This window comes from Canis aureus, chromosome 19, assembly GCF_053574225.1.
Source record: "Canis aureus isolate CA01 chromosome 19, VMU_Caureus_v.1.0, whole genome shotgun sequence".
Lineage (NCBI taxonomy): Eukaryota > Metazoa > Chordata > Mammalia > Carnivora > Canidae > Canis > Canis aureus.
In genome coordinates, this window is record NC_135629.1 from 4,349,220 (window position 1) to 4,372,701 (window position 23,482).

The following is a 23,482-nucleotide window of genomic DNA, read 5'->3' on the forward strand; positions in this document are numbered from 1 at the left end:
AAAACTATATCTTCTCCACTAATAGTAATCTTCACCATAATAAAGTCTCATTGAGAATAAATTAAATTTTCCCATAAAAACAAATCACCCAAACTAAAACACTGTTATGAAATCCTGCTTTGGGAGGGAGGGCGCCTGGGTGGCTCAGTCGGTGAAGGGTCTGCCTTCGGCTCAAGTCATGATCCCAGGGTCATGGGATCGAGCCCCACATCAGGTTCCCTGCTCAGCGGGGAGCCTGCTTCTCCCTCTCCCTCTGCTGCTCCCCCCCTGCTTGTGTGTTCTCTATTAAGTGAATAAATAAAATTCTAAAAAAAAAATCCTGCTTGGATCCTGTATTATCAGCAGAAGGCCTGTGCTAGAGGCCTACTCTGGGTTTGTTTAACACACAGATTAGCAAGCACAGAGAATCCATGTTATATAGAACGCAGCCATAAAACAGAAGGATGCTTTTTATATCCTGATAAGGAATGAGATGTAAGATACATTGCTAGGTGAAACAAGTCAAGTGATGAATGCTATATTTGGGTAAAAAAGGAAGGGGGAGGAGTAAACACACACACATACTGACATATGCATAATACATCTCTGGACAGTGGTTACCTTTGGGTATACATTTATATCTTTAACTGTTGAACCGTGTGACTATACAATGCCTATAGAAATAAGATACCAAAAAAAAAAAAAAAAAAAAAAGAAATAAGATACCGTTAAGCCTTTTTTTTGAGTGCTAAAGAGGTGCTAAAGTCCTATCAGCACCGACCAACATTTTGGTCTTAAAGTAATTGGAAAGGCTGAAAGCACTGAGGGGAGAATCACAACCCTCTGGGCCCCATGTGATTTAGGTCCTTGTCACCGAATGCTGAGTCTGGGGCTCACCTGGAATCATTTCATACGGCTGGGGTTTCACACTTCCACCTGCTTAGTGGGTAACAGGGATCTGAGAATATACTTCTTTCTCTTTCATCAAGAAATATCCTTAAGCATGTAGTGACTTCACTGCCACCTGAGGCTGGGGAGGGACCAGGCGGGCAGTAGCAGGTGGAGGGGAGGTCAAGGCTGTCTTCCTATACTCTTGGGAACAAGACTCAGCCGCCATCCCACTGTGTACCTCTTGCCCTGTGAAGAGAGAAGGTCAGGCCACCAGGGAGCACCACCTGCATGCTAGACCGGTGCCTGCAGTTTGACACACACTATCCTGTGGAGAGTTATGCAGCCCACAAGAAAACCGTGACACAGAGAGGTTAAATGGTACACCTAGAGGTCGCTCCGAGAGTGGCAGAGTGGGGATTCCAACCAGTAGGTCACGCAGGAAAAGCCCAGGAGCCTCTGAGCCAAGGGGGCCTTGGGCTGACAAGGGAACGTGACTCCATGAAATAAGGGTAAACCCTGAGACCCAGATGGGGCCGCCCCAGACTCCTGGAGTGGATCCATAATGAGTATCGCTCATGCAACACAGCCCCCAGACAATTTTGGTCTCTCTCGCAATTTCCATAAATGAGTATAATTTATGTGTTAATAGCAAAGATATCAAGGTTTGGAAACCCCTGGAGTGTTAGAAATGCAATTTGTAATTATAAGCACACAACAATTTGTTCAATGTGTCAGCTCTGTCCGCAGTAATTATTACCCTGGTTAAGGGTAATTTCCGTCGTGCATAGGGACGGGAAGCCAGGAATGGGGGTGCTGAGCTTGGCCCCCCCATCACCCCCGGTTGTCTTCCTTGAGACCACTTCTATTCCCAAGATCCCTCCTATTCCCTCCCACAGTGGGCTGCATCTTGTGGCGGCTGGCCCCCCCACCCAATCGTGGGCTTCTCATGGGCTCCGCCCTGCCTGCGGGCACCCAAGTAAGGACCAGGCATTCCTTCTTGGGAGGCATCCCTAGTGGATCCTACCTCCCACCCTCAGGAGGGCCCTCAGGCTTGCTTCCCATTTGTCCCTGACAGTCTGGGACAATACTGGACAGTCTGGATAATACTACCTTGTGATGAAGGCTCCAGCTCCTGCCCCTTGGCTTCCCTTAGTGACTACGTGAGGTTCTGCGGTTGGGACAGTCAGGTGCACTAGCAGTAGCTGCAGCTGTCATGTCCCCGAGCACCGATTCTGTGCCCAAGTCCGCGCCTGGTGCTCCATGGGGCTCACACAGGGTCTCGGCAAACTTCCCAGCCATAGGGAGCAGAGTTGACATCTTACAGAAGGGTACAGAGGCCCAGAAGTACCAAAGCACTTGCACAAGATGCAAGATCACGCGTCAGAACACGGGGAGCTGGGACTTTATACCAATGGATGGCCCAGGACATGAGGGTCCCCACTCTGGGATGCAGCCTCTGGTGGAAAGGGCACTTCTTCATTCAACCCATATTGGCTCCTCTTGTGCTTTAACTCCAGTGCAAGGTATGGCATTGGGGAGAGGAGAGCGGTTGGTGGGTAAGTGGCTCTGAAGGCCTCCTGGGTGTCCAGCCCTGGCTACGCTAACTGTTGGGCACTTGTCCTGTGCTTTACACACATGACTTGTGGACGCCCTTGCCCACCTTGTGAAGCTGGGACTTTATCCTTCATCACTGGCATTTCACTAGCCAAGGCTGCAGAGCAGAGACCTGGACCCCAGCACTCCTCTGCAAAGTAGGGGCTCACCTAGTGGCCCCCAGACTGGGTTTGGTGGCAAATTAAGATCAGCTTAAAAAGACAGTTCAGGGCACAGCTGTCTAAGATGAGGTGGTGACAGCTGTGGGCTGGAGTCACCAAACTGGCAGTCTGGGTGTCAGAGTGTGGTGCAGGTGAGGAGCAGGGGGGAAGTGTCGCTGACCAGAGTGGCCTCAACCCCACCTCTCACTAGGCTGGTCCTGACTGGGCTAGTCCACCTGCCACCGCTGGAGGGCTGGCGCCACCTGTCGCCCTTCTGGAGCACTGCAGCCTGGCCTTGCCAGCGCGGGGACAAAGCTCCCGGGCCAGGTACCCCGGCCCTGGGACAGGTATAGAGAGGGGCAGCTTGAGCCAGCTTCAGGACTCCAACCTAAGCTTCCTCATTCAAATCTCCTCCATCCTGCCTGAACAACCTAAGACACCCTTGTCCCCAACACTCCTTTGCTGTACAGAAGGAGGGCAGCTGGGTTAGGAAGCAGAGCAAGACTCAAACCCATTTTCACTGACATTTCAATCTAACAACAAATCATTGCCCTGATTCAAACCCTGGCTCTTCACTGCTTAAGAAATAGGGACCAAACTCCTTGCTATGCCCGCAAGGCCCTGCAGATTTGGCCTCTGCCCTCCCTACTCTGCCTCCTGCCCCTGGGCCTTTGCAAATGCTAGTCCCTCTGTCCAGCACACGTCTCTCTTTTCACCTGCTTAACTTGATTCCACCTTCATGCCTCAGCTCCTTTGGGGAGGCCTTGCCTGGCCTTCTCCCAGGCCCCCCTGGGAAATTCCTCCTAGCACCTGGTTGGTGTTGCTCATGGGAGCATTTCCCTCTCCTACGCTGGACAGCTGTGTGAGGATAAGGAACACGCCTGCTGGACTCACCACTTATTTCAGCTCCAGTGCAGTGCCTGGCACCTACTAGATGCTTGAGAAATATTTGTGGATGAAATCAATTATGTCTAGTTCACGTGAGTCCCTGTCCAAAATTAACATGCCTTCATAGACAAAGCATTCATTTCTCAAGGGACCAGACACAGAGATAAAGGTGTTTTATACTTGAGCTCAGGGTGGAGGATATTAGTAGACAATAAAGTAGGGGGTCTGTGCACAGATGTCCTGACCGGGAGTAGAAAGCCAGGAAAAGCCAGAGCTGACATGTGAACCCAGGTCTGTTTTGAGTCAAGCCATTCTGTGGCCCTTGAGGCCACAGACATATGGCCCAGCTCTCTCTGAGGTTTCATGCGGCTGGGTCTGCGCAAGGGGGAGGAGAACCCACACCTAGGCATCTCTCCTTTGCTAGTGAGCAGGCTCAAGGCTGGTTCTACCATCAGCATGCCCGGCTCCTGAGTGTGTGAGAATCTAGAAAAGGCGCCCTCTTCTGGTGGACTCAGCCTCTTAGGCCCACACTTGGGAAGACTGTATTCTTTCTTTGCCAAGTGCTCTTACCCGTGCACAACCTGAACATCTGTACACTAGAAGTGCCTGGAGCTCCGCCCCACTGGGTGACTATGACCCAAGGTCCCTGTCTGCCCTCCTGACACTAGCAGTGGATCCTGCTCTTCCTTCGAGAGGGCAGGGAGTCTTCTGGTAAGGCTTTATAGTCATGCATGCAGGACATGTGGCCACATGTTAGCCACCAGCTGCCTTCCTTTCTCAGACCCTGGGAGAGGGAAAGCTCCAGTAAAAGCCCTCTGGGAGATTTACATGACAGAGATAAGACACTGGCAGGTCCAGAAATCACAAGGCCCACAGAGAAAACATCAGCAAAATTTAGCATGGACTCAAGCTGCCTCATGGAGTACTATCAAAGCTTAATGGGAAGGTAGTGCATCAGGAGTGTTAGCCCAGGTGGGATGAGTGACATGTGGCTTGCTTGGGTCTTCGAGGAGATGGACCCCAGTCCTCTCGGAGAGGCTGCGGCACATCCTGGGCTTTCTGTACTGAGTCAGGAGCTCTGAAGAGGTCAGGGCTGGCTCAAGGTCACCCAATAGCCAACTGGCAGTCGGGCTGGGCCCACGCCAGGTCCCCAGGCTCCACCCTTGCTCCAGACCCAGCTCTGCTGGAGTGGGGAGGAGGGGGAACTGGTCTCCAACTTGGGCCTTCACTGGGCACAAGGGACAGTTCTTTGCAGCTCAACAATCCCCCTGTTTGCCCTGTGCCAGGCTACTGCCTCCCTCGAGTCCTGCTGACGAGAAAAATCTGGTGCCAGCGTCCACAAATATGTGTGCCTTCCAGAGGGAGGAGGCAGTCAGGCTCTCTAGCCGAGTGGGTGGATTTAAAGGCCCAGAGGGAAGTCACAAGATGGGGGCAGAGCAAGCTACCGGACGTTTTCTTTAAAATACAGTGAAATGAAATACGGTGCAGGGAATAAATATACACACACATATCCATCTCCTGAATGTTTCTGACCAGATACCCCCAAATGCTCTTCATGTTTGCTCTGAATGGGGGGGGCTGTGGGGGCATATGTAGTTTTCATTATATATTCTTACAACGTTGAACATTTTTCCAGATGTCTGTTTTCCTAAGCAAATATTAAACCCATAGAAATGAACCAAAAATAAAAGGCCCCAGAAGAAAGGAAACATCCAGGAGCTCAGAATTTCAGAGGACAGAGGAAGCTTGGATATTGACCTTCCCGGTAAAATAAAACAAAAGCTGAGATGACCTGTGCTTGCTGGGAGCTGGGCCATGTTTATGGCCCATTGGAACACGGTTCCATTTTGGCCTCAGAGTGACCTGAAGAGGCAGGCCCTATCACTGTCACCCCCACTACACAAAGTAGGAGACACTGCCCAAGTCCTAGCCACTAGCTTGGGCTGGTTCTTGCTCCTGGCCTCCACTTCCTCCCAGGGACCCACAGTTCTCAGAGAGCCCCGGGGAGCAGAGACACTGCTCCAGAGGGAATGCACCTGGTCAGGCATCCGAGGGGAGTCCATGGGTGGCAGTGGCAGCGACAGGAGCAGAGCCTGTGACTTCCAGGGTCACAGAGGGAGGCTGCTGAGATATGGGCAGGGCCACTCTCAGCCCCAGCCCCTGCTGAACCACAGCCCCTCTCTGGGCCTCAGTTTCCTCATCTATTAAATGGGTGAGTCTTCTGTGTTTTGCTTGGGAGGAGGAAAGCATATCCAAGGGGAGTTGTGCGGTGCAGAGAAGGTGCTGGTTCTGTACCCACTTCCTCCCTCCTTCCCTGCCCTGGTAACTCCACGAGCAATAAGGCTGTGTCCTGCCAGGCCAGGTTCTGGCCACCGCCCAGGGAAAGACAGCGGGGTCCAGAGGGTCCACTGGAGGTTGGCAGCGACCCCTCCCATCTAGTGGGTGCACCCTGGACACTGAAGAGGCTGCAGAGTCCCTTGGGAGACAGGTGGGCAGGGTGCCTGAGCGTGTGTGGGCCGGAGTGGGTCTGTGTGGTGGCCTGAGATTTGGCAGGTCCTCCACCTCTACCTCTCGCTGCCTCAAACAGACCCAGATCCACAGGGCTTAGGAGGGGATGTTTATTTCCTAGATGGAGGAAGCCAGAGCTGTGCGGGGAAGACACGGCCAGGATCACCCTGGCCCTCCCTTACCTTGGTCCAGCGCCCTGGGAGGGGGCCTCCTGCCGCAGACAGCACAGCCTCGCTGGCCTCCGGGGCCTCCTCTGCGGCCCACGTAGGTGAGCTCCCTCGGCCCCTCCCTGGCCTGTGCAGTGGCCAGCGTGGGTCATAAGCCTTCAGCCCCTGCTTAATCCGCCAGAGCCCTAGTCAGCGCCAGTGGGACACGTGACACTTACAGCCCCACAGACCTGTTTGGCAGGAGTGGCAACTGCTCTGGTGGGGGAGGGCTGCCGGCCCAGCCACCTTGCCCTGGGGGGCTGTCCTGGATCGCCACACTCCTGCTGGCTCTTCCAGTCCAGGGCTCCTCCCTCCCAGCCTTCCACCTTCCCGAGAAAGATATGGGTACGCGGGAGGTGGGGGGGCACGCCTGTCACCAAACGGTGCTGGGTATGGGCATGCACGCACGCACTCAGAAGGGGACCCTCATTTCACACCATATATGATGTAGATTAAGCTTCAGGTAGATTAAAGATCTGATCTGATGTAAAACATACAGAAGAATATTCATGACGACAGAGGACGAAAGGATTTCTTAAAACACAAAACATTGATAATAAAGCGAAAGATAGGAGCGCCTAGGTGGCTCAGTCAGGCAAGCGTCTGCCTTTGGCTCAGGTCATGATCCCAAGGTCCTGGGATCCAGCCCTGTGTTGGGCCCCCTGCTCAGCAGGGGGAGTCTGCGGCTCCCTCTGCCCCTCCCCCCACTGGTGCTCTCTCTCGAATAAATAAAACCTTAAAAAAAAATAAAGCAAAAGAAAAATTTGACCGCTTAAATTAAAAATTCTGAAATGAAGATGTTCACCCCAAGACCCCAGAAAAAGTAAAAAAGGCAAGATATTTATAATGTATACAAATGATCAAAGATTCAAGTCTCAAATGCCTAAAGAATCCCCCCAGATCAAGAGGAAAATAAAAAGAGAGCCCAAGATGGACAAAAGACTGGACCAGGCACTTCATCGAAGAAGAGGTCCAAATGGCAATACACAGACAAAAATGGCCCAACCTCACTGGCAATCAGGGAACTGCAAATTAACACCACCGCGAGAAACCATTCCACGCCGGCCTGGTGAGCAACAATGGCAAAGACTGATCATACAGGGTGCCAGGGAGAAGGGAGCGGAGCAGGAGGAAATGACCACACATCCTCCTTTATGCCCCAGTTAGAGGTAATGTGCTAGAGAAGTGAATGCCATGTGCAGTAGGACACAGGTTCAAGGACGACAGACCCAAACTAGAAGTCACCCACGTGTCCATCACAGTGGACTGGACACATAAGCTGCAGCCCCAGTTCTATGAGGGAATACTCCACAGCAGCAATAAAGACTCACCGCGGCTACTTAGGGCTGATGAGCCCCCACGGCCGTGACTTCAAGCTAAAGAAGCCAGACCCAAATAAATACCTACAGCCTGAGTCTATTTACAGACAGCTCGGAGACAAGGAAAATAGAATAACCCTGTAAAGAGTCGTTCAGCTAGGTGGTAAGAGCAAGAACAGGAGCATTATTATCACAAAAGTCAAAATGGTGAGAATCTTGGAGGCGTCATGGTTGGGGATGAGCAGAAAGCGGGGTCAGGAGGAGGGTGCTTCTGGCAACGCTCAGCCTCTTGACCCAGGTGGTAGGCGCGTGTATGTTTCTCTAATTTTTCTTTAGGCTGCCGCATGTATGTCTTTTCACTTTCCTGTGTGACAGATTACATTTCACATTTAAATAGGCACAGTTATGTGGTATGGGTCGGGGATAGCTGTGACCGCAGAGCCACCTGCCACAACCTGCCACACCTCGACACAATGGCCACTGCAGCCACATGGGACATCTGAGCTGAAAGGACTCATCCTACCTTCTCATTGTGGAGATAAGCGCGGAGGATCAGAGACAGAAAAGAACTGGTCCAAGGCTGCACAGCAAGTTGGGGCCAGGACTGGAATCTAGGTCTCAAACTACAGTTCTCTCCTCTTCCTACTGAGAGAATTTTCCCATTGCCAATCACCTTTAACACCAATAGGGTCAGACTCATTCTGTTTGGCACTTAGCACTCTCTAAAATTGTCTTTATTTGCTTACTTATTCATTGCGGGTTTCAGGACACTAGAACAAAAGCTTCTGGAGGGAAGGGCTTTTTTGTCTGTTTGGCTCCTGTGGTATCACAGTACATGCTCCCTAAATATTTGCTGAATGAATAAATGAATGGGGCTGACAATTCTATTTGGACTTAGAGGCCCTAGAAATACTTAGTGGCTCCTGTGATATCCCCCAAAGGAGAAAATGAAAAATAACCATATGACATTGACATTTTCTCAGAATCACTTTCATACTGTCTTAGGTGGCTGGCACTGTCACCCCCATCTTCAGGAGTAGGAAGCTAAAACTTAGGGAGGTCTAGTGGCATGTCCCAGGTCATGAAGCTGGGAAGTTGAGAGCTGGTGTTTGAACCCAGCCCTAGAGGCAGGCCGGTCCTCAGCCAGTCCACCCAAAGGATCCCCGTATCACGATCTGCATGCTTCAGCCCCTCCTGCCCCGCACTCCCACCCCTACCCCTTTCAGGTGCCAGTTACAACTTCCAAAGTGTATTCTGGTCTCTTCCAAATTCCTTTGGCCCAGGAAGGGGAAGGGACTTGTTCAAAGTAACAGGGAGTCCAGCTCTCTGCCCTCAAACTTCCCAAGGTAGTGTGACCAACAGTGACCCTGCGCTGCCCATGGACTTGCCATAAGACGTTCAATTTCCATATTGCAAAAAAAAAAAAAAAATTCCATATTGCTCCACTTCATACCAAATCCTCAGTGCCCACCCCTGCCCCCACCCACCCGCTAAGTCCAAAAGCTGGTCCTAGCTCTGCATCTGGATGAGCTGAATAATGTAACATTCCCAGAATACCCTCAGGTAACTGGCTTTATTAAAACACCCTGGCATGTAGCACTTTACAAACCTATATTACCATCCTGATAGCTTTCACCAAGCCCTCAGATAATAATTAAAAAAAAAAAATCATTGGCTCTTGGGCGCCTAAACCAACTGATTCAAATCCTCTCTACTGCCTCAATTTGCCTACCTCCGGTGAAGGGAACTCACCACCTCCCAAGGCAGCTGGTTTCTTGTTTGGATCGAGCTCAGTTGAGCACAACAAAAACTTGTATTAGCCCCCGGCACTACGGACTATGAGAGGCCTCAGCCACCATTCTGGCCTTGGGGCATTCAGTTTTGATTGTGTCATCCCAAAAGGATGGGACACAGCACAGGCTAGGATAACCTTCTAGAGAGGCAGCATGTGAGGCCCAAGCCATTATATCCCCACCACATATGGCACGTGGATTTATGTGGGTCAGCCTGGACTCTGCTTACTTGAGAACCCTTCCCAGAGGGATGCCTCCCTAGGAGCATCTGGGCATGAAAACTGGCAAACTGTGAGGCCCTGGGTCCCAAGGAACTGAAGCAATTGTCACAGGTGGTAGGTGGGAGGGTGCAGCATTCCAAATCATTCTTGCTGGCCTGTGGGGGTGACATCATTGTTTTAATATTATGCTTCCAGAACCTTCATACACATTAGTGGATGGGTCTGTGGTTTTGCAGATGAGATGGGATAATATATGTGAGAGCCACCGTGACAGGGTCTGGCAAGGAGCAGATGCTTACAGAATGTTCGCTGGGTTTGAATTGCAACCATGCTGGATCAGAAGGCCGTCTACACATAGTTCTTCGAAGAGTACTGAGACCTTGGCTGCCTGTACCCTGCCTTCTCAAGCTGGCACGTGCTGGGGCAGCCCTACTGAATGGCCCGGAGAGCAGGAGGGGATTCCTGAAGGCTGGTGTCTCACCTACGCCTCTATGGGCTGTTGTTCTACTCAGGGTAACAACAGTACCCCTGAGGGGAGGACACAGGACTCAGGGTAGGCTTTGCCAAAGTGGTGACATCGATGAGACCGTAAGTATGAACAGAGGTTTCTAGGGAAGATGTTGCTCCCAAAAGCAGGTTTGAGTTATACTTCACCACAGCAACCACCAGATCTGAGTACGGGACACCCCAGTCCACACGGACCTCACCAAGATGATGGGGCTTTGCCCAGCCTCTCGTACGCAAAAAACCATTCCTCGTAGGAATACACAACCCCATTCCTTATCTCCTGATTCTGAAACACCAGCCAGGAGTGATGAGACCATACCCTGGTGCCCAAGACCATACCCTCGTAAGAACAGTGGCTGGCTGGGCTCTTTTAGGCTAGCTCACCCCCCACCCCAGTCCTCCGAGCACTGGTTTGGAAGAAAGCTGGAGGCACAAAGGGTCCCAGGTTCTAGCCTGGCCTTGGCACTTCCCTCCTCACAATGGGGAAGGCGCAGCTGTGGGCCTAGCAGGTATGAGGTGGGCAGGGCAGGGCGGCTGGTTAGAGTGACAGCTGGAAGGGCAGGCAGCCATGGGGCCCTTTTAGGCAGCCTTGAGAGAGGATGGCAACTCTGGTCATGAGACCCAAGATTACTTAATGTTTGCAAACTGCAGGAGCCAGAGTCCCCTGCAGAGGAAGGCACCAGTCCCCTTCCTTGTCCCTCCACTGCAGGCATCTCTATGGGAACACCGAGTCCTCTGAGTGTTCCCTAGACAGCAGCTCCCCAAGGATGGCTGGTTTGCCGGAGAGTTGGGGACAGGGGGATGCTGTGTGACCTTGAACATGTTTCTGCCTCTCTCTGGCCTCAGTTTCTCCAGCTCTAACAAAGGATTGGCCCTAGGATGCTCCTTCCAGCTCTGATGCTCAGTGGCTGGACTGTGGGCATTGTGGCACAGGGGCACCTCTTAGGCTCATCTTTTCTGCCTGGGGGTATGGAGAAGGGGGACAGGAAGGGGGTGAGGCTGTTTCTCTTCTCTCCTTTCAAACACAATTGCTGGGCTCTGGCCATATGTGGGTTCAGAAGCTCGGCCACCTCATCAGCCCAAGGGAGGAGCCAGGCATAATCTGGCAGCAGAGGAGAGGACCAGAGGTACATTCCTATGTCACCTAGTTCAGCGTTGCTCTGAGGGAGCTGCACAGGCCAGCATGTGTGTTGTCTGCTGGGGACTGACCAGCGTGGCTTGTCCAAGTGCACAAGCAGACCCTGGGCTCCTAGAGCAGAACAAGGGCTCCTCTCCCCGCCCCCTCGCCCCAATTATAGAGCATGCTCAGAGTGGAATGTACAAAGCTGACCAAGCAGAGCAGACTGCTGTCCCCGTGAGCCTAATCTCGTGGACAGGCCCAGGGGAGGGGACACCCACTGTCATCTTTCTGCTCCCTTTGCTCCAGGAACAGATCAGCTGTGACAGTTGGGAGGTTGCCAATTTAAAGTGGCAACTGCCTGGCAGAAACATGGGAGGGGAGTTTCCCCATCACTGGGGTGGGGGTGGGGACAGCCTTGACTCCCCTATGCCAAGTGTCCCTGCCCCTACAGTGCCCAAGAGCAGCCCCTCGGGACAGGGCAGGGGGTCCCACATCCGGAGCCCCCTGGCCCAGCAGGGACCCATCTCAGGCTGGCAGGTGGGGCAGGGTATCCTGACACCTGAAACGACCGCATCTGTTCTCAGATCCCCGCTGCCTCCTGTCCTATTTGGGGCTGGGTCCAAAGAGCGCCCAGGCTGTTGCAGCCCTCCAGCTCTGCCGCCTACACAGACTGCTGGCCCCTGGGGTCTGACCCCAGCGGCCCCTGGAATAAAAACCAGCCTCTTGCCCACGTGGTGGCAGGAGGAGGGGTTGCCCAAGGTCACACAGGGGGTCAGGGGCAGGGCTGGATCTGGACCCAGTCCAGCCCAAACTCCTCGCTCCCTCGCTGGACGCGTCTATCCGCTCCCGGCGAATTCCTGGGATGCCTCAACCTCCCGCCCCGCAGGACCCGGCGGCCGGATTACTCCGCCCGGAGGCAGGGTAGGGAGGGGCGCGGAGGGGAGGGGGAGCGCCGCAGGGGGCCGGCGGGGGAGGCAAGCTGCGCCCCGCGACCCTCGGAGCCTGGATTCACGTCCCCCTGCCCCGGGAGGCAGCCAACTGCATAGACGCGGAAATGGGGCACCCTGAGCTCCCCTCCCCCAAGAGCGCGGTCAGCAGCACAAGGTGTCGGACCAGCGCTCCGCAGAGCCGCGGAGGCCGAGTCTCCTGCGTCCGCCCCGCAGGCGCCCGGAGAGCGACGCCCGCAGAGCCCGGCTCCGGAGCCTTGCGCTGGCGCAGCGCCCGCGTAACCCCGGCCCCCAAGCCCCCAAGCCCCGGAGCCCGGCGGCCTGGGAACCCCGGCCCCGGCCCCGGCCCCGCAGAGCCGCCCGCGGTCCCCCTCCCTGCCCCGGGCCCCGGGAGCGGCCCGCCGGTCCGCAGAGCCGCGGCCCAGCCCCCGGGGCGGAGGGACCCCCGCGCCGCCCCGCGCCCGCCTCCTACCCCGCGGGTCCGCCTCCTACCTCCGGGTCCGCTGCAGCCCGAGCGCGCGCCGTCCCCGCGGCGGGAGTGGAGCGCGGGCGCGGCCCCAGCGCGTCGGGCCGGGGGGGCCGGGGGGGCCGGGGGGGCCGGGGGCGCCCGCAGCGGGAGCCGGAGCCGGAGCCGGAGCCGGAGCCCAGCCCGAGCCCGAGCCCGAGCCCGAGCGCCGCCCGCCCTCCCACCCGCGCCGCCACCGCGCGCCGTGACCTTGGCTGCGGCCTCGCGGCGCCCGGCCTCAGTTTCCCCCCTTGGAAAGGTGCGCGCGGGGCGGAGGGAGGGCGGCTGCAGCCCCGGCCGCCGACGTCACCCGGCCCAGACGAGCGGCGGCGCCGGGTCCGTGGGGCCTCTGCAGCCGCCGGGCCGGGGCGGGAGGGGCCTGCGGCGTGGGCGCCGCCCCCGCCCCCCCGCGCCCCCGCGCCCCCGGCCCCGCGCCCCCGGCCCCCGGCCCCCGGCCCCGCGCCAACCGCCAGCGAGCGCCGCGCCGCCCGAGTCCGCGCCCCTCCCACGCGGCCCTCCCCGCTCGCCTCCCCGCCGCGGGTGCGAAAACCGGGCCCGGAGAGGGGCGGCCGGGCCGGGGCTGCGCGGGCGGGGGCTGCTCCCACCCACGGGCCGCCACGCCCCAGGCCCCCCGCGGCCGCGCGGCGCCTCAGCCACAGCAGACGGACTCGGCCCCCGCTGAATGCTGGCCTGGGACGGGCCTCGGGGGTGCGGCAACGGCCACGGAGACCGGGGGGCACGGTCCGCGCGGGGGCCCCAGTCCGCGGGAAGGAGCGGCGCACAGGGGAGGCCGGGCCTGGGAGAGGCAGGACGCGGGCAGAGGCTCCGGGTGCGCACGGCCCCGGGTGTAGGGGAGGGAAGGCGGGCTCTGAGCACCGGGAACACCCAATCAAAACAAAACAAGCCCAACACCGACACCGACACCGACACCGACACCGACACCGACACCGACACCAGCGTCTTCCTCCCTAGGCAGCGGGGAGCCCCCGACCAGCTTGGAGCGAGGCGGTCCGCGGTCCGGGCCGCGTTTTAGGAGGCGCCCCCTGGTGGCCGAAAGGGGCGAGACAGCAGGCCGGAGGGACGCGTCTGCAGTGGCCGGGCGGAGAGGAGCCGGCTTAGTGATGTAATGAGTCTCGGTCCGCCCCACCACCCACGCGCTGTGTGCCCTTGGGCAAGGCACTTGCCCTCTCTGGGCTTCTGGGAGGGAAAGAGCCTGATTTTCAGCTCTGATATCTCGTGGCCCTGGATACTGGGGCCAGGTGGCAATAGCAGACAGTAGATCCAGGAAGGGACAGAGCAGAGCTGAGAGCTGGACATTTTGTTCAGCACTCTGAGACTTACTTCATTTACTTGTGGCAGAAACTACTATCCCAAGTTCACAGACAAGGTCACTGTAGCACAGAGAGGGTAAGTCACCTTTCCAGGCTCACACAACTGTGAAGCGTCTGAACTGAGCTTTGAACACAGGCCTACAAAGCTGCAGTCGAGATGGGGGACCTGACCACCCCAGTCTTGCAGCATTTATTGAGCACCTAGGGCATTCTGAGAGTATACGAGGCACTGGTGACAGAGGAATAAGGAACAGTCCAGCTCCTGGTGGCTTTTCCTCGCCCTCACAGCAAACCAGTGTTCACCCTAGGAGGGTGGTCTTTTGGGGCAAAGCATGAGTCCCCTCCCTGAACCTCCCATTACATTCTTCTGTATGTTGGAGGTTGTGTGTGTGTGTGTGTGTGTGTGTGTGTGTTTTAAGAACTATGAATTAAGTTTATAATTTCAAAAAAATTTTTTTCAAAAATATTTTTAAAGGAAGAAAAGATGCTTGTAGTTTTGATAACTGAAAATGTTCTACTGGAAAAGCCACCTCCTTTTGTCATCAGTGCCAAGAGTGAGTTATCTGGCTGACTGGAAGGCAGGTGAGGGAACTGAGAACATCAGGTGTTCCTGAAACTGTTCAGCCAGGGCAAGTCTCATCACCTCTCTGAGCCTCACTTGAATTCATCTATAAAATGAAAACTAATGATAAAAAACCCCCACCCTGCCTCCCTTCAAAGGCTGCTGTGTGGATCAACCACGATATTGCATAAAAAGGTTGTGTAAAGTGCACTGTATAAATATTCTTATTTCCAGAAATGAAGGAAGAAATATTGATAAATTTAACTATGTAAAAATTAAAGCTTCTGAATAGAATAAAAAATACCACAAAGTTAAAAAAGGCAAATGGTAAACTTAAAAAAATGATCTGCAGCCCATATGCCTGAAGTTAATTGAAGAAAATGAGATGAACATTAATTTTCCTCATGCAGAAAGAGCTCTTTCAAATCGATAGGAAAAGATGACTAACCAATTAGAAAAAAAAAAAAAAAAGAGCAAAGGATATGAACAAGCAGTTCATGAAAAGATATTCAATCTCACTTGTAATTAAATGCATATTAAAGAAATACAAATCAGAATATAACAAGCTCATCATTTTTTGTGACCTATCAAGTTGGCCAAAATGAACAAATTTGGTAATACGTTTGTTGTTGAAGGTGGGGGGATATGCACACACTCACAAACACTGTCTGGTGAGGTGCAAGGTAGGTGCCACTTTTTTGAAGGGTGATCTGGCAAAGCTAAGCAGCCTGGGAGTATAAAAATACAAGGATAGCCAGTAGTATTCTGCGTAAGCAAACAGAGAAGCACCTCTGATGTCCAACAGCAGGGGATGAAGAAATGGCATGAAGACACGTAAGCTGGGACTGTGTCCTGGGACGCATTGATAATGATCACCCTCAGAGGTAATCCTGATAAGTGGGAAACGCAAGATGTGGTTCAGGGTATGGTGTGTTACCTTCCACATAAAAAAGACATATACCTGCTGGCACATGCATGTATTCTCTCTGACAAAGATGCTTAAGAAACTGGAACAGCGGTGCCTTGAGGAATGGCATGGAGAATTGGGGCCAGGGTGGAAAGGAGACAGGCTTTTCACTGAAATGTTCTGTTTAAATGTGTGTGTTTTTTTTCTTTTTCACTATATGCATGTAGTACTGGTTTTTGAAAAGTAGGTTGAAAAAAATAATCGTTTGTGAAGCTGGGCAGGGAGTTTCTGGGGCCTGCTCTGACACAAGCTGGGGATAACTCCCGACGTGACCTTGGAGCAGGATGGTGTCCCTCTAAGCCTCAAGGTCCTCTCTATCTAGTGGATTGGAAGTGCGAGATAAGAGTTCCAAGGCTCCTTACGGCACTGATGCCATGCCAGCCCCAGGACCTTCTCCCCAGATAAGCCAACCAGCTATGGAATGGCTGCTTGGGGAGGTAGGGGGCTCCCCACCCTTGGACCTATGGCAGCAGAGGCCAAGGGTCAGTTACCCTGGGGATGGCAGCTTGCATGACTTCTAAGACCCCTCCTGGCATGCCAATATGCTGTTCTTTCTTCCTTCTCCCATTCACAGTGCCCTGCCCGGAAACTCTTGGTTCATATTTCTTCTCCAGGTTACCCCTGGCAACATCCCATCTGTCTAGGTTAGAGGTCAACTCTGGGGAGCAGGGACAGATGACACAGCACCAGGCACCCATGTGGGGTTGAGATGTCGTGGGGCAAAGCTGTGGGCTGGGAAACTGAACCTCTTGCCCTACCCAGAGATCAGCCCTGGCTTCAGTCCTGCTCCTTTCACCTTCATAGGCAGCTCTCCATCCCCCCTCCTCTCTGATTCACCCCTGGTCATCACCCAGAATGTTTTGTGGCTCCCTAATGCCCACCAAGCCAACCTGACATTCTTCAGCTGGACATTCAAGGGTTTGCACTCTCTGACCTCAATTTACCCTTGTAACCCTTCCCTCCATCCATTATGTCTCTCTCTCTCTTAAATATTTTATTTATTTATTTATTTATTTATTTATTTATTTATTTATTTATTTATTTATTTATTTATTTATGAGAGACACACACACAGAGAGGCAGAGACATAGGCAGAGGGAGAGTCAGGCTCCTCACAGGGAGCCCAATGTGGGACTTGATCCTGGACCCCGCAGATGCTCAACCACTGAGCCACCCAGGTGTCCCCATTATATCTCTTCTTTAAAGCAGTTTTCAATGATACAGATTTAATTACATCCCTCCCTTGCTTGAAACTCTTCTATGGCTCCCAGTGACCTGTAGAATAAAGTCTAAGTGTCACCAGCTAGACCCCAAGACCTAACATTTTTTACTCCCGTGCTTGTACCCACTAACCTTTGTCTTACATTTTCCCTTAAGCTCTTCTTTTCGGTTTACCTCTTAACTCAGGCAAATGAAACCCAAAACCACTCCTTAGGTGATGGCGACTGTCCTCATAAGACATCCATGGCTCAGACAACTCAAACCTTTTGAGCTAAAACCCCAACTCACACCCACACAGGGACTGAGGAGTGGCCTCTGGTATGACATACCATTACCTTCACCTCATTATAATACTAAAATCTCTGCCCAAGGAGGAGCTCCAGCCTCATTTACATAACACACAACATAAATAGAGGCATGTTTCCTTAAGGCACATGCACCACCTTATGCCTGCCTTTACATAGGATAACAGGGCTTCCCTATCTAAATAGTCATCCGAACACTGAAGGAACCCATTCACCGTCTCTCAGAAAGTCAGGGCTTTGGAAACCATTTCCTGTGATCTCCGTATTTGCTGCAAATGAAAAGTTTTCTTTGTGAGACAACTCAACCTGGCGCAGTTTCTGACTCACCAAGGAACGACCTCACTTTGGTTCGGTTACATAAGCTTCCCAGGTTAGCATCAGAACTGGTTTCTTTCTGCCTTCCTGCCTCACTCCATCTTCAGTGGCTTCTCCCAGAGCCAAGCTATACTTAATGTCTTTTGAGCACACTGTGCTATTTCACGACATTATTTGCACATAGTATTCCCTTGGTTCCTCAATATATAAAGAGTTCTTACAAATAAATAAGAAAAAAATCATGAATCAGTAAAAAAAAAAAAAAAAAAAAACAATTGATGTATCTAGTTAGTTCAGAGAAAAAGTCATCCAGATGGTTGGGAACATACTTTTGTTAAAATGGAAAGAAGCTGTCATCTTCATATAAGTGACATTTTAAAAAATTGTATCATGGTCAAATGATTTTTTTACAAAGATATGAGGAGAACTTATTGGAACAGTCTCTTCAACAAATAGCACTGGGACAGTTGTCTATCCACATGCAAAGGATGCATTGCATTTGGACTCTTCCTATCATACACAAAAGCTAACTCAAAATGATCAACAATCTACATGTAAGAGTTAAAACTATAAAGCTCTTAAAAGAAAGCATAGGAGTAAATCACTATGACCTAGGGTTAGGCAAGGTCTAATTTACTAGATATGAAATGATTTCTTAGATATAAAAATATCTTAGATTTGGGGATCCCTGGGTGGCTCAGCAGTTTAGCACCTGCCTTCAGCCCAGGGTGTGATCCTGGAGTCCCGGGACCGAGTCCCATATGAGGCTCCCTGCATGGATGGAGCCTGCTTCTCCCTCTGCCTGTGTCTCTGCCTCTTTCTTTCTCTCTTTCTGTGCCTCTCATGAATAAATAAATAAAATCTTTATTTTTATTTTTATGTTTTTTTATGATAGTCACCCACAGAGAGAGAGAGAGAGAGAGAGAGAGGCAGAGACACAGGCAGAGGGAGAAGCAGGCTCCATGCACCGGGAGCCCGACGTGGGATTTGATCCTGGGTCTCCAGGATCATGCCCTGGGCCAAAGGCAGGCGCCAAACCGCTGCGCCACCCAGGGATCCCTAAATAAAATCTTTAAAATAAAAATAAACATATCTTAGATTTTTTTCTTAGATACCAAACACATAAGCAATACAAGAAAAACTTAATAGATTGGACTTTATCAAAATTAAAAACTGTTACATTTCAAAAGACATCATCAAGAAAGCAAAAAATTAAACCATAGACTGGGAGAAAATGTTTGCAAATCATATAACCAAAAAACAAAACAAAGCAAAACACCCCACAAAGACTTGTATTTAGAATATAAAAAAGAATTGTGACTCAATAATAACACAACAAAAAAAAATGGGCAAAAGGTTTGAATTAGGTACTTCACCAAAGAAGGTACAGGAATGGCCAACAAGCACATGAAAAGATGCTGAACATCACTAGCCATCAGAGAAATGCAAATCAAAACCATAGTGAGATAGCACCTCACACCCACTCAGATGGCATATCATCAAAAGGACAGACAATAACGAGTGTTGGTGAGGATGCAGAGAAATCAGAATCCTCTGACACTGCTGGTGGGAATGTAAAACGGTGCTGTCACTTTGGGGAAACAGCTGGGTGTTTCTTAAGTTAAATGCAGGGTTACCCTATGACCTCTCCATTCTGCTCCTAGATATCTACCCAAGAGAAATGAAAACATATGTCCACATAAAAAAACTTGTATGCAAATATTCATAGTAGAATTATTCATAATAGCCCCCCAGAATGTTAATAGCCCAAATGTCCATCAACTGGGTCTATCCATACAATGGACTATTATTCAGCCATAAAAAGGGATGAAGTACTGCTATATTCCACAACGTGGATGAACCTGGAAAACATTATGCCAACATGAAAGAAGCCAGACACAAGAGGATGAATATTGGATGATTCCATTTATAATGAAATGTCAGAAAGGCCTATCTACAGAGATAAGAGGCCGATTTGTGGTTGTCAGAAGCAGGACAAAGCCTTGATGGAAACTAGGGATGAGGCTTCTTTTCAGGGTGATGGAAATAATTTAGAATAAAATTGTGACGTTTATACCAACTCTGTAAATATCTCCAATAATCACAAAACTGTATGCTTAAAACAAGGGACTTTTGTGGAATGTCAATTACATCTTTATAAAGCTTTAAAGAATGAGTGGTGACCAAATACAATGTAAGATCTGGATTAGTTGAAAACTTGACACAAAGGACATTCCTGAGATAACTGGTACAGGTGACTATAAGTTGTATATTAGATCCCAGTATTGTGTCAATGTTGTACTTCTTGAATTGAGTTACTGAACCATGTTTACGTAACAGAATGTTCTTGTTCTTAGGAAACAGACGCTGAAGTATTATTCAGGAGTAAAAGTCATCATGTTGCATGTCTGCAGTGACCTCTCAAATAGTTCTGGGGGGAAAATATTGTGAAAGAGCAAAATTTGGTGAAATGTTAGTAATAATGAGTTTGGGTGAAGGGTACAGGGGAGAACGTTTGTTTTATTTTATTTTTTGGTATTATTCTTGTGAGTCTTCCTGAAAACTGAAATTATAAAGAATCCACACATAAAAAAAATATTACATGGAACCTGAAGACCCCTGAGAATAAATCCATGGACGCTAAAGGGAGAAAAAGCACCAATTTAGTTGCGAACACAACTCCCATCAGGGGTGGCCCCTTGCTCATCACATGTCTCTGGAACACCCCGCCCCCTGCCCCACCACCCCACAAAAAAAGACAGCAAGAAGCCAGAGGGCAGGGTTGGGACACATGCCCACATGCCCCTCAGATTGCATTAATTCATTAATTCACTCACCCAACAAATAACTGCTTACTGTTTGCCAGGGATCAGCTGGGAGCCAGACGCACACAAATGTCCCTGCCCTTGTGGCCCTGATGTTCAGCTAGCATCAGGGGAGGGTCCCATAGGAGGAGGAAGGGGGTGTGGAAACCCCTCAGCTCTGCCCCAGTCTGGAAGGCAGGGATTAGTGTCTGAATCATTTCTGTTCCCCTGGATTATAAGGAAGTCAAATTCTGTCCCCATAGAAAATATGGTCACAGCCTTTGGACACTGGGGCCCACAGCCCAAAGGGACCAGGAAAAAATGCTGGGTTAACTTCAGATCGGTAGAGCTCAGAACAGAACCTGAAGAACGGCTGGTAGGGAGGGTAGCTGCAGGCTGTGAGTCTGGAGGGGAGTAGGAATGGGGGCACGAGGTGTCGAGGGAGAAAATTACTCCCCTACACCACAAAAACCAGCATGGTGCTAGCCAAAGTGCTGGCCATGCCGATACCATACGGTGCCCCCCCTTCTGATCTTCGAAGTTTCGGGGATTCCCAAGCCGAGAGCCCCTGAATTATTTTAGGGGATCTTACATCCCATATGCACACTCAAGACTGCTGGTAGACCAAACAAATACTGTTTCACACATTAACATCTTTCAGCCAAAATAGAAGCTGTTGCGAATAAAATTCATAGACTTCAAATTCATCTGAAATGGGTTCTCGGTGGCTTATTGTAATTTTTCAGCCATGGATACTAACCATGGGGATGGGAGTTTTCTCAGGCATTTTGGTGATGTAAAGGCACCCTGCTTTTACTGGAAAAGCCTGGGGAGTGCACCTGGAGCCCCCCCTTACTTCATGGTGAGGAGGACAGGGTGGGAGCAAGGGGCTTGTGCCAGAGGGAGTGGCCCCAGGGCTTCCCGCTCAGCACACGTTGGGTCCTGACTGTCCTGAGGACAAGGTGGGCCAGAGCCAGGGGCCACAGGGATGCTCAGCTGGGCCGGCCTGCTCACACCCTGGCACCCTGTGTTAGCAGTCCTCCCGCCCCCAGCTGACTAGGAGCCCCCATCAAGAGCGGCAACTGGGATACGGTCAAATCCCTTGGGGTCCCAAGCAGCCAGCACAGGGCCTGCGTGACCACGGAGGTGGACCGGGAGGAGGACAGCTAAGCAAAGGGGGCAGAGCCGCGCTCAGGCCGGCTGACTCCTGGCTCTCCACCTGCTAGCTGTGTGGCCACTGAGCACGTGGAACGGGGCTAGGGTGGATGGGGGACTGAGGTCTTAAAAATGTTAGTAACTCGTTACAAAATTAAAATAGCCCCACATGGCTAGTGGGTCCCGTCTGGGGCAGTGCAGCTCTACGGGCTTAAGAGTAACAGGGAATGGAGCCACCAAAGGCGAGCAGTGGTTTGGACTCCCTGCACGCCCTGCAGGGCTCTGGGGGCCCCTGCTCACCACAAAGGCTGGCATGCTGGGGCAAGCCTGGGTTCTCTCGCCTGGTCTGGCTCGGGAGCCACACAGTTCCGGTGGGCACAGAGCTCCCTGTGGGGCAGGGTGTATAAGCCAGGTATACAAACTAGGTTATGAGCAACCGACAGGTCTTCGAGGGTGATTTCTCCAGGTTGGTTTGGGGCTTTGTATACAACGACTTCAGAATTTGCTTTGCTCACCCTAACGTTTGGGAGAGAAGAACCCAGCAAAAGCCTAACGATACATACACTCTGATTACAAAATATGGCCCAGGCCCCTCTCCTGTGGGGCTTGTCCCCTCCATCCTCACCCAGAGCAGAGTTTATTTCCCTTCCCCTTGGCCACATGATTTCTTTGTATAATCGAACGTGGCAGAAGTGAAGGTTGGGCCGGTTCCAAGGCTGTGCCCTAAGAGGCCTGCAGCTCCGTAGTCGTCTTCGGGGAACGCTGCCCTTGGACCTCAGTGGAGGGAAGGCTGGCTGCCCCCTGGAGGGCCACATGGAGGGGAGCAGATGGGACCCCATCTGTGCAGAAACTGGCTGCCCACTCGGGTCAGGGGCCATGTAGTGTGGAACTGAGGCCCCCCAGCACCAACTACAGACATGTGAGTGGGGCCACCTTGGGCCCTCCAGGCCCAGCGGGCCCTCTAGCTGAGTGCAGCAAAGGAGTGAGCCCTGGGACACCGGCTGAGCCACCCAGATTTCCCAACCCACACCCTCATGCATGTAAGAAATCTTTGCTGTTGTAAGTCACTACATTTTGAGTGCTCTGTTACACAGCTAAGTGAAACAGGTGCACTACACTCATCAGTGAAGACTGTCTGGGGGTGTCTGCTCAGGGCCAGCCCATGGTCCCAAGAGCAGAACCACGGCCCCGAAGCACTCCCTGGACCCTGGGCAGGGGGCCCAAGGGTCCAAGAGCAATCTCTGAGGCCCCCAGGGGACTTCTCTGCCCTTTAAACAGAATGGAGACGAGTGGGGCCGGAGGGGGGCAACCTTGGGGAGATGCCTCGAGGTTTGTACTGTGGGTCAGGCAAGCTCCAGCTAGTCACAGGCAAGACTGCATGAGCCCAGGTGCAGAAGGTTTCTATCTAGATCAGGCACATCTCACTCCTGGCGCATTTATGAAGACACTTGGCCAAAGTCACCCTTGCCAGGCCCTGTCCTCTCCCAGATCCAGTTTCTTGGTCTTCCCTGCTATCTGGCTCCCCACCCTGAGGGCAACAGACATCCCACAGACACTCCTCCAACTCCCAACTCAAGGGGAAGCCGGCAAGAAGCTGCCACAAAACAGGGATCACATATCTTCATGCAATGAGGATGGGGGTGGGGGACAGGGGTCCAAGAACTGTCAGCAAAGGACTGTACCTTCAGTAGACATATTGTCCAGAGGCACCAGATGGGGCTCTTCTCCCATAACTGGCCCAGCAGCCATATCCACCCTCTGGATGATGGAGTAGTGGGGGCACCAGCTGGGGACCAGCTGCCCCCCGTGGAGGACAACAGATGCCAGCATGGGAAGCATGTGAACACCTCTCCACTTATCTGACCCACTACACTGGTCAACTCTCCAATTCCCAAAGGAAAGCTCAATTCTGGGTTCCAGTTCTGATGCAGCCCACGTTCCAGCCAGCAAGGAATGTGGACAAGTGATTTGGCTTGCCTCAGTTTCCCCATCTGCAAAACAAGGTGAATATTCCTACTTAACAGGGCTGCTGCGAGAATTAAATGAGTACAGAGTAGGGCTCGACACACATTCAGCATTCAGAGAATGGCATGTCCTTATGGTTGCTGCTGAGAAGCCTGCTCAAGGTCACATGGCTCCTTTTTTGTACTCCTGTATCACCCAGCAGGGTGTGTCAGGATGCCG

The 23,482-nt window shown here is 52.2% G+C and overlaps 1 protein-coding gene across 11 annotated transcripts in view; it reads right to left on the bottom strand.

The window, feature by feature from the left end:
• IQSEC1 (IQ motif and Sec7 domain ArfGEF 1) overlaps positions 1-23,482 on the bottom strand; it is a 379,425-nt gene that overhangs the window by 80,215 nt on the left and 275,728 nt on the right. The window contains exon 1 of one of the 11 annotated variants that reach the window (XM_077857659.1): positions 6,203-6,384. The exons of the other annotated variants lie outside the window; for them this stretch is intronic. Coding sequence (XP_077713785.1) covers positions 6,203-6,339 — 137 coding nt within the window. The 5' untranslated portion in view covers positions 6,340-6,384. Of the gene's footprint in view, positions 1-6,202; positions 6,385-23,482 lie in introns of those variants that run through there. 11 annotated transcript variants of the gene reach the window in all.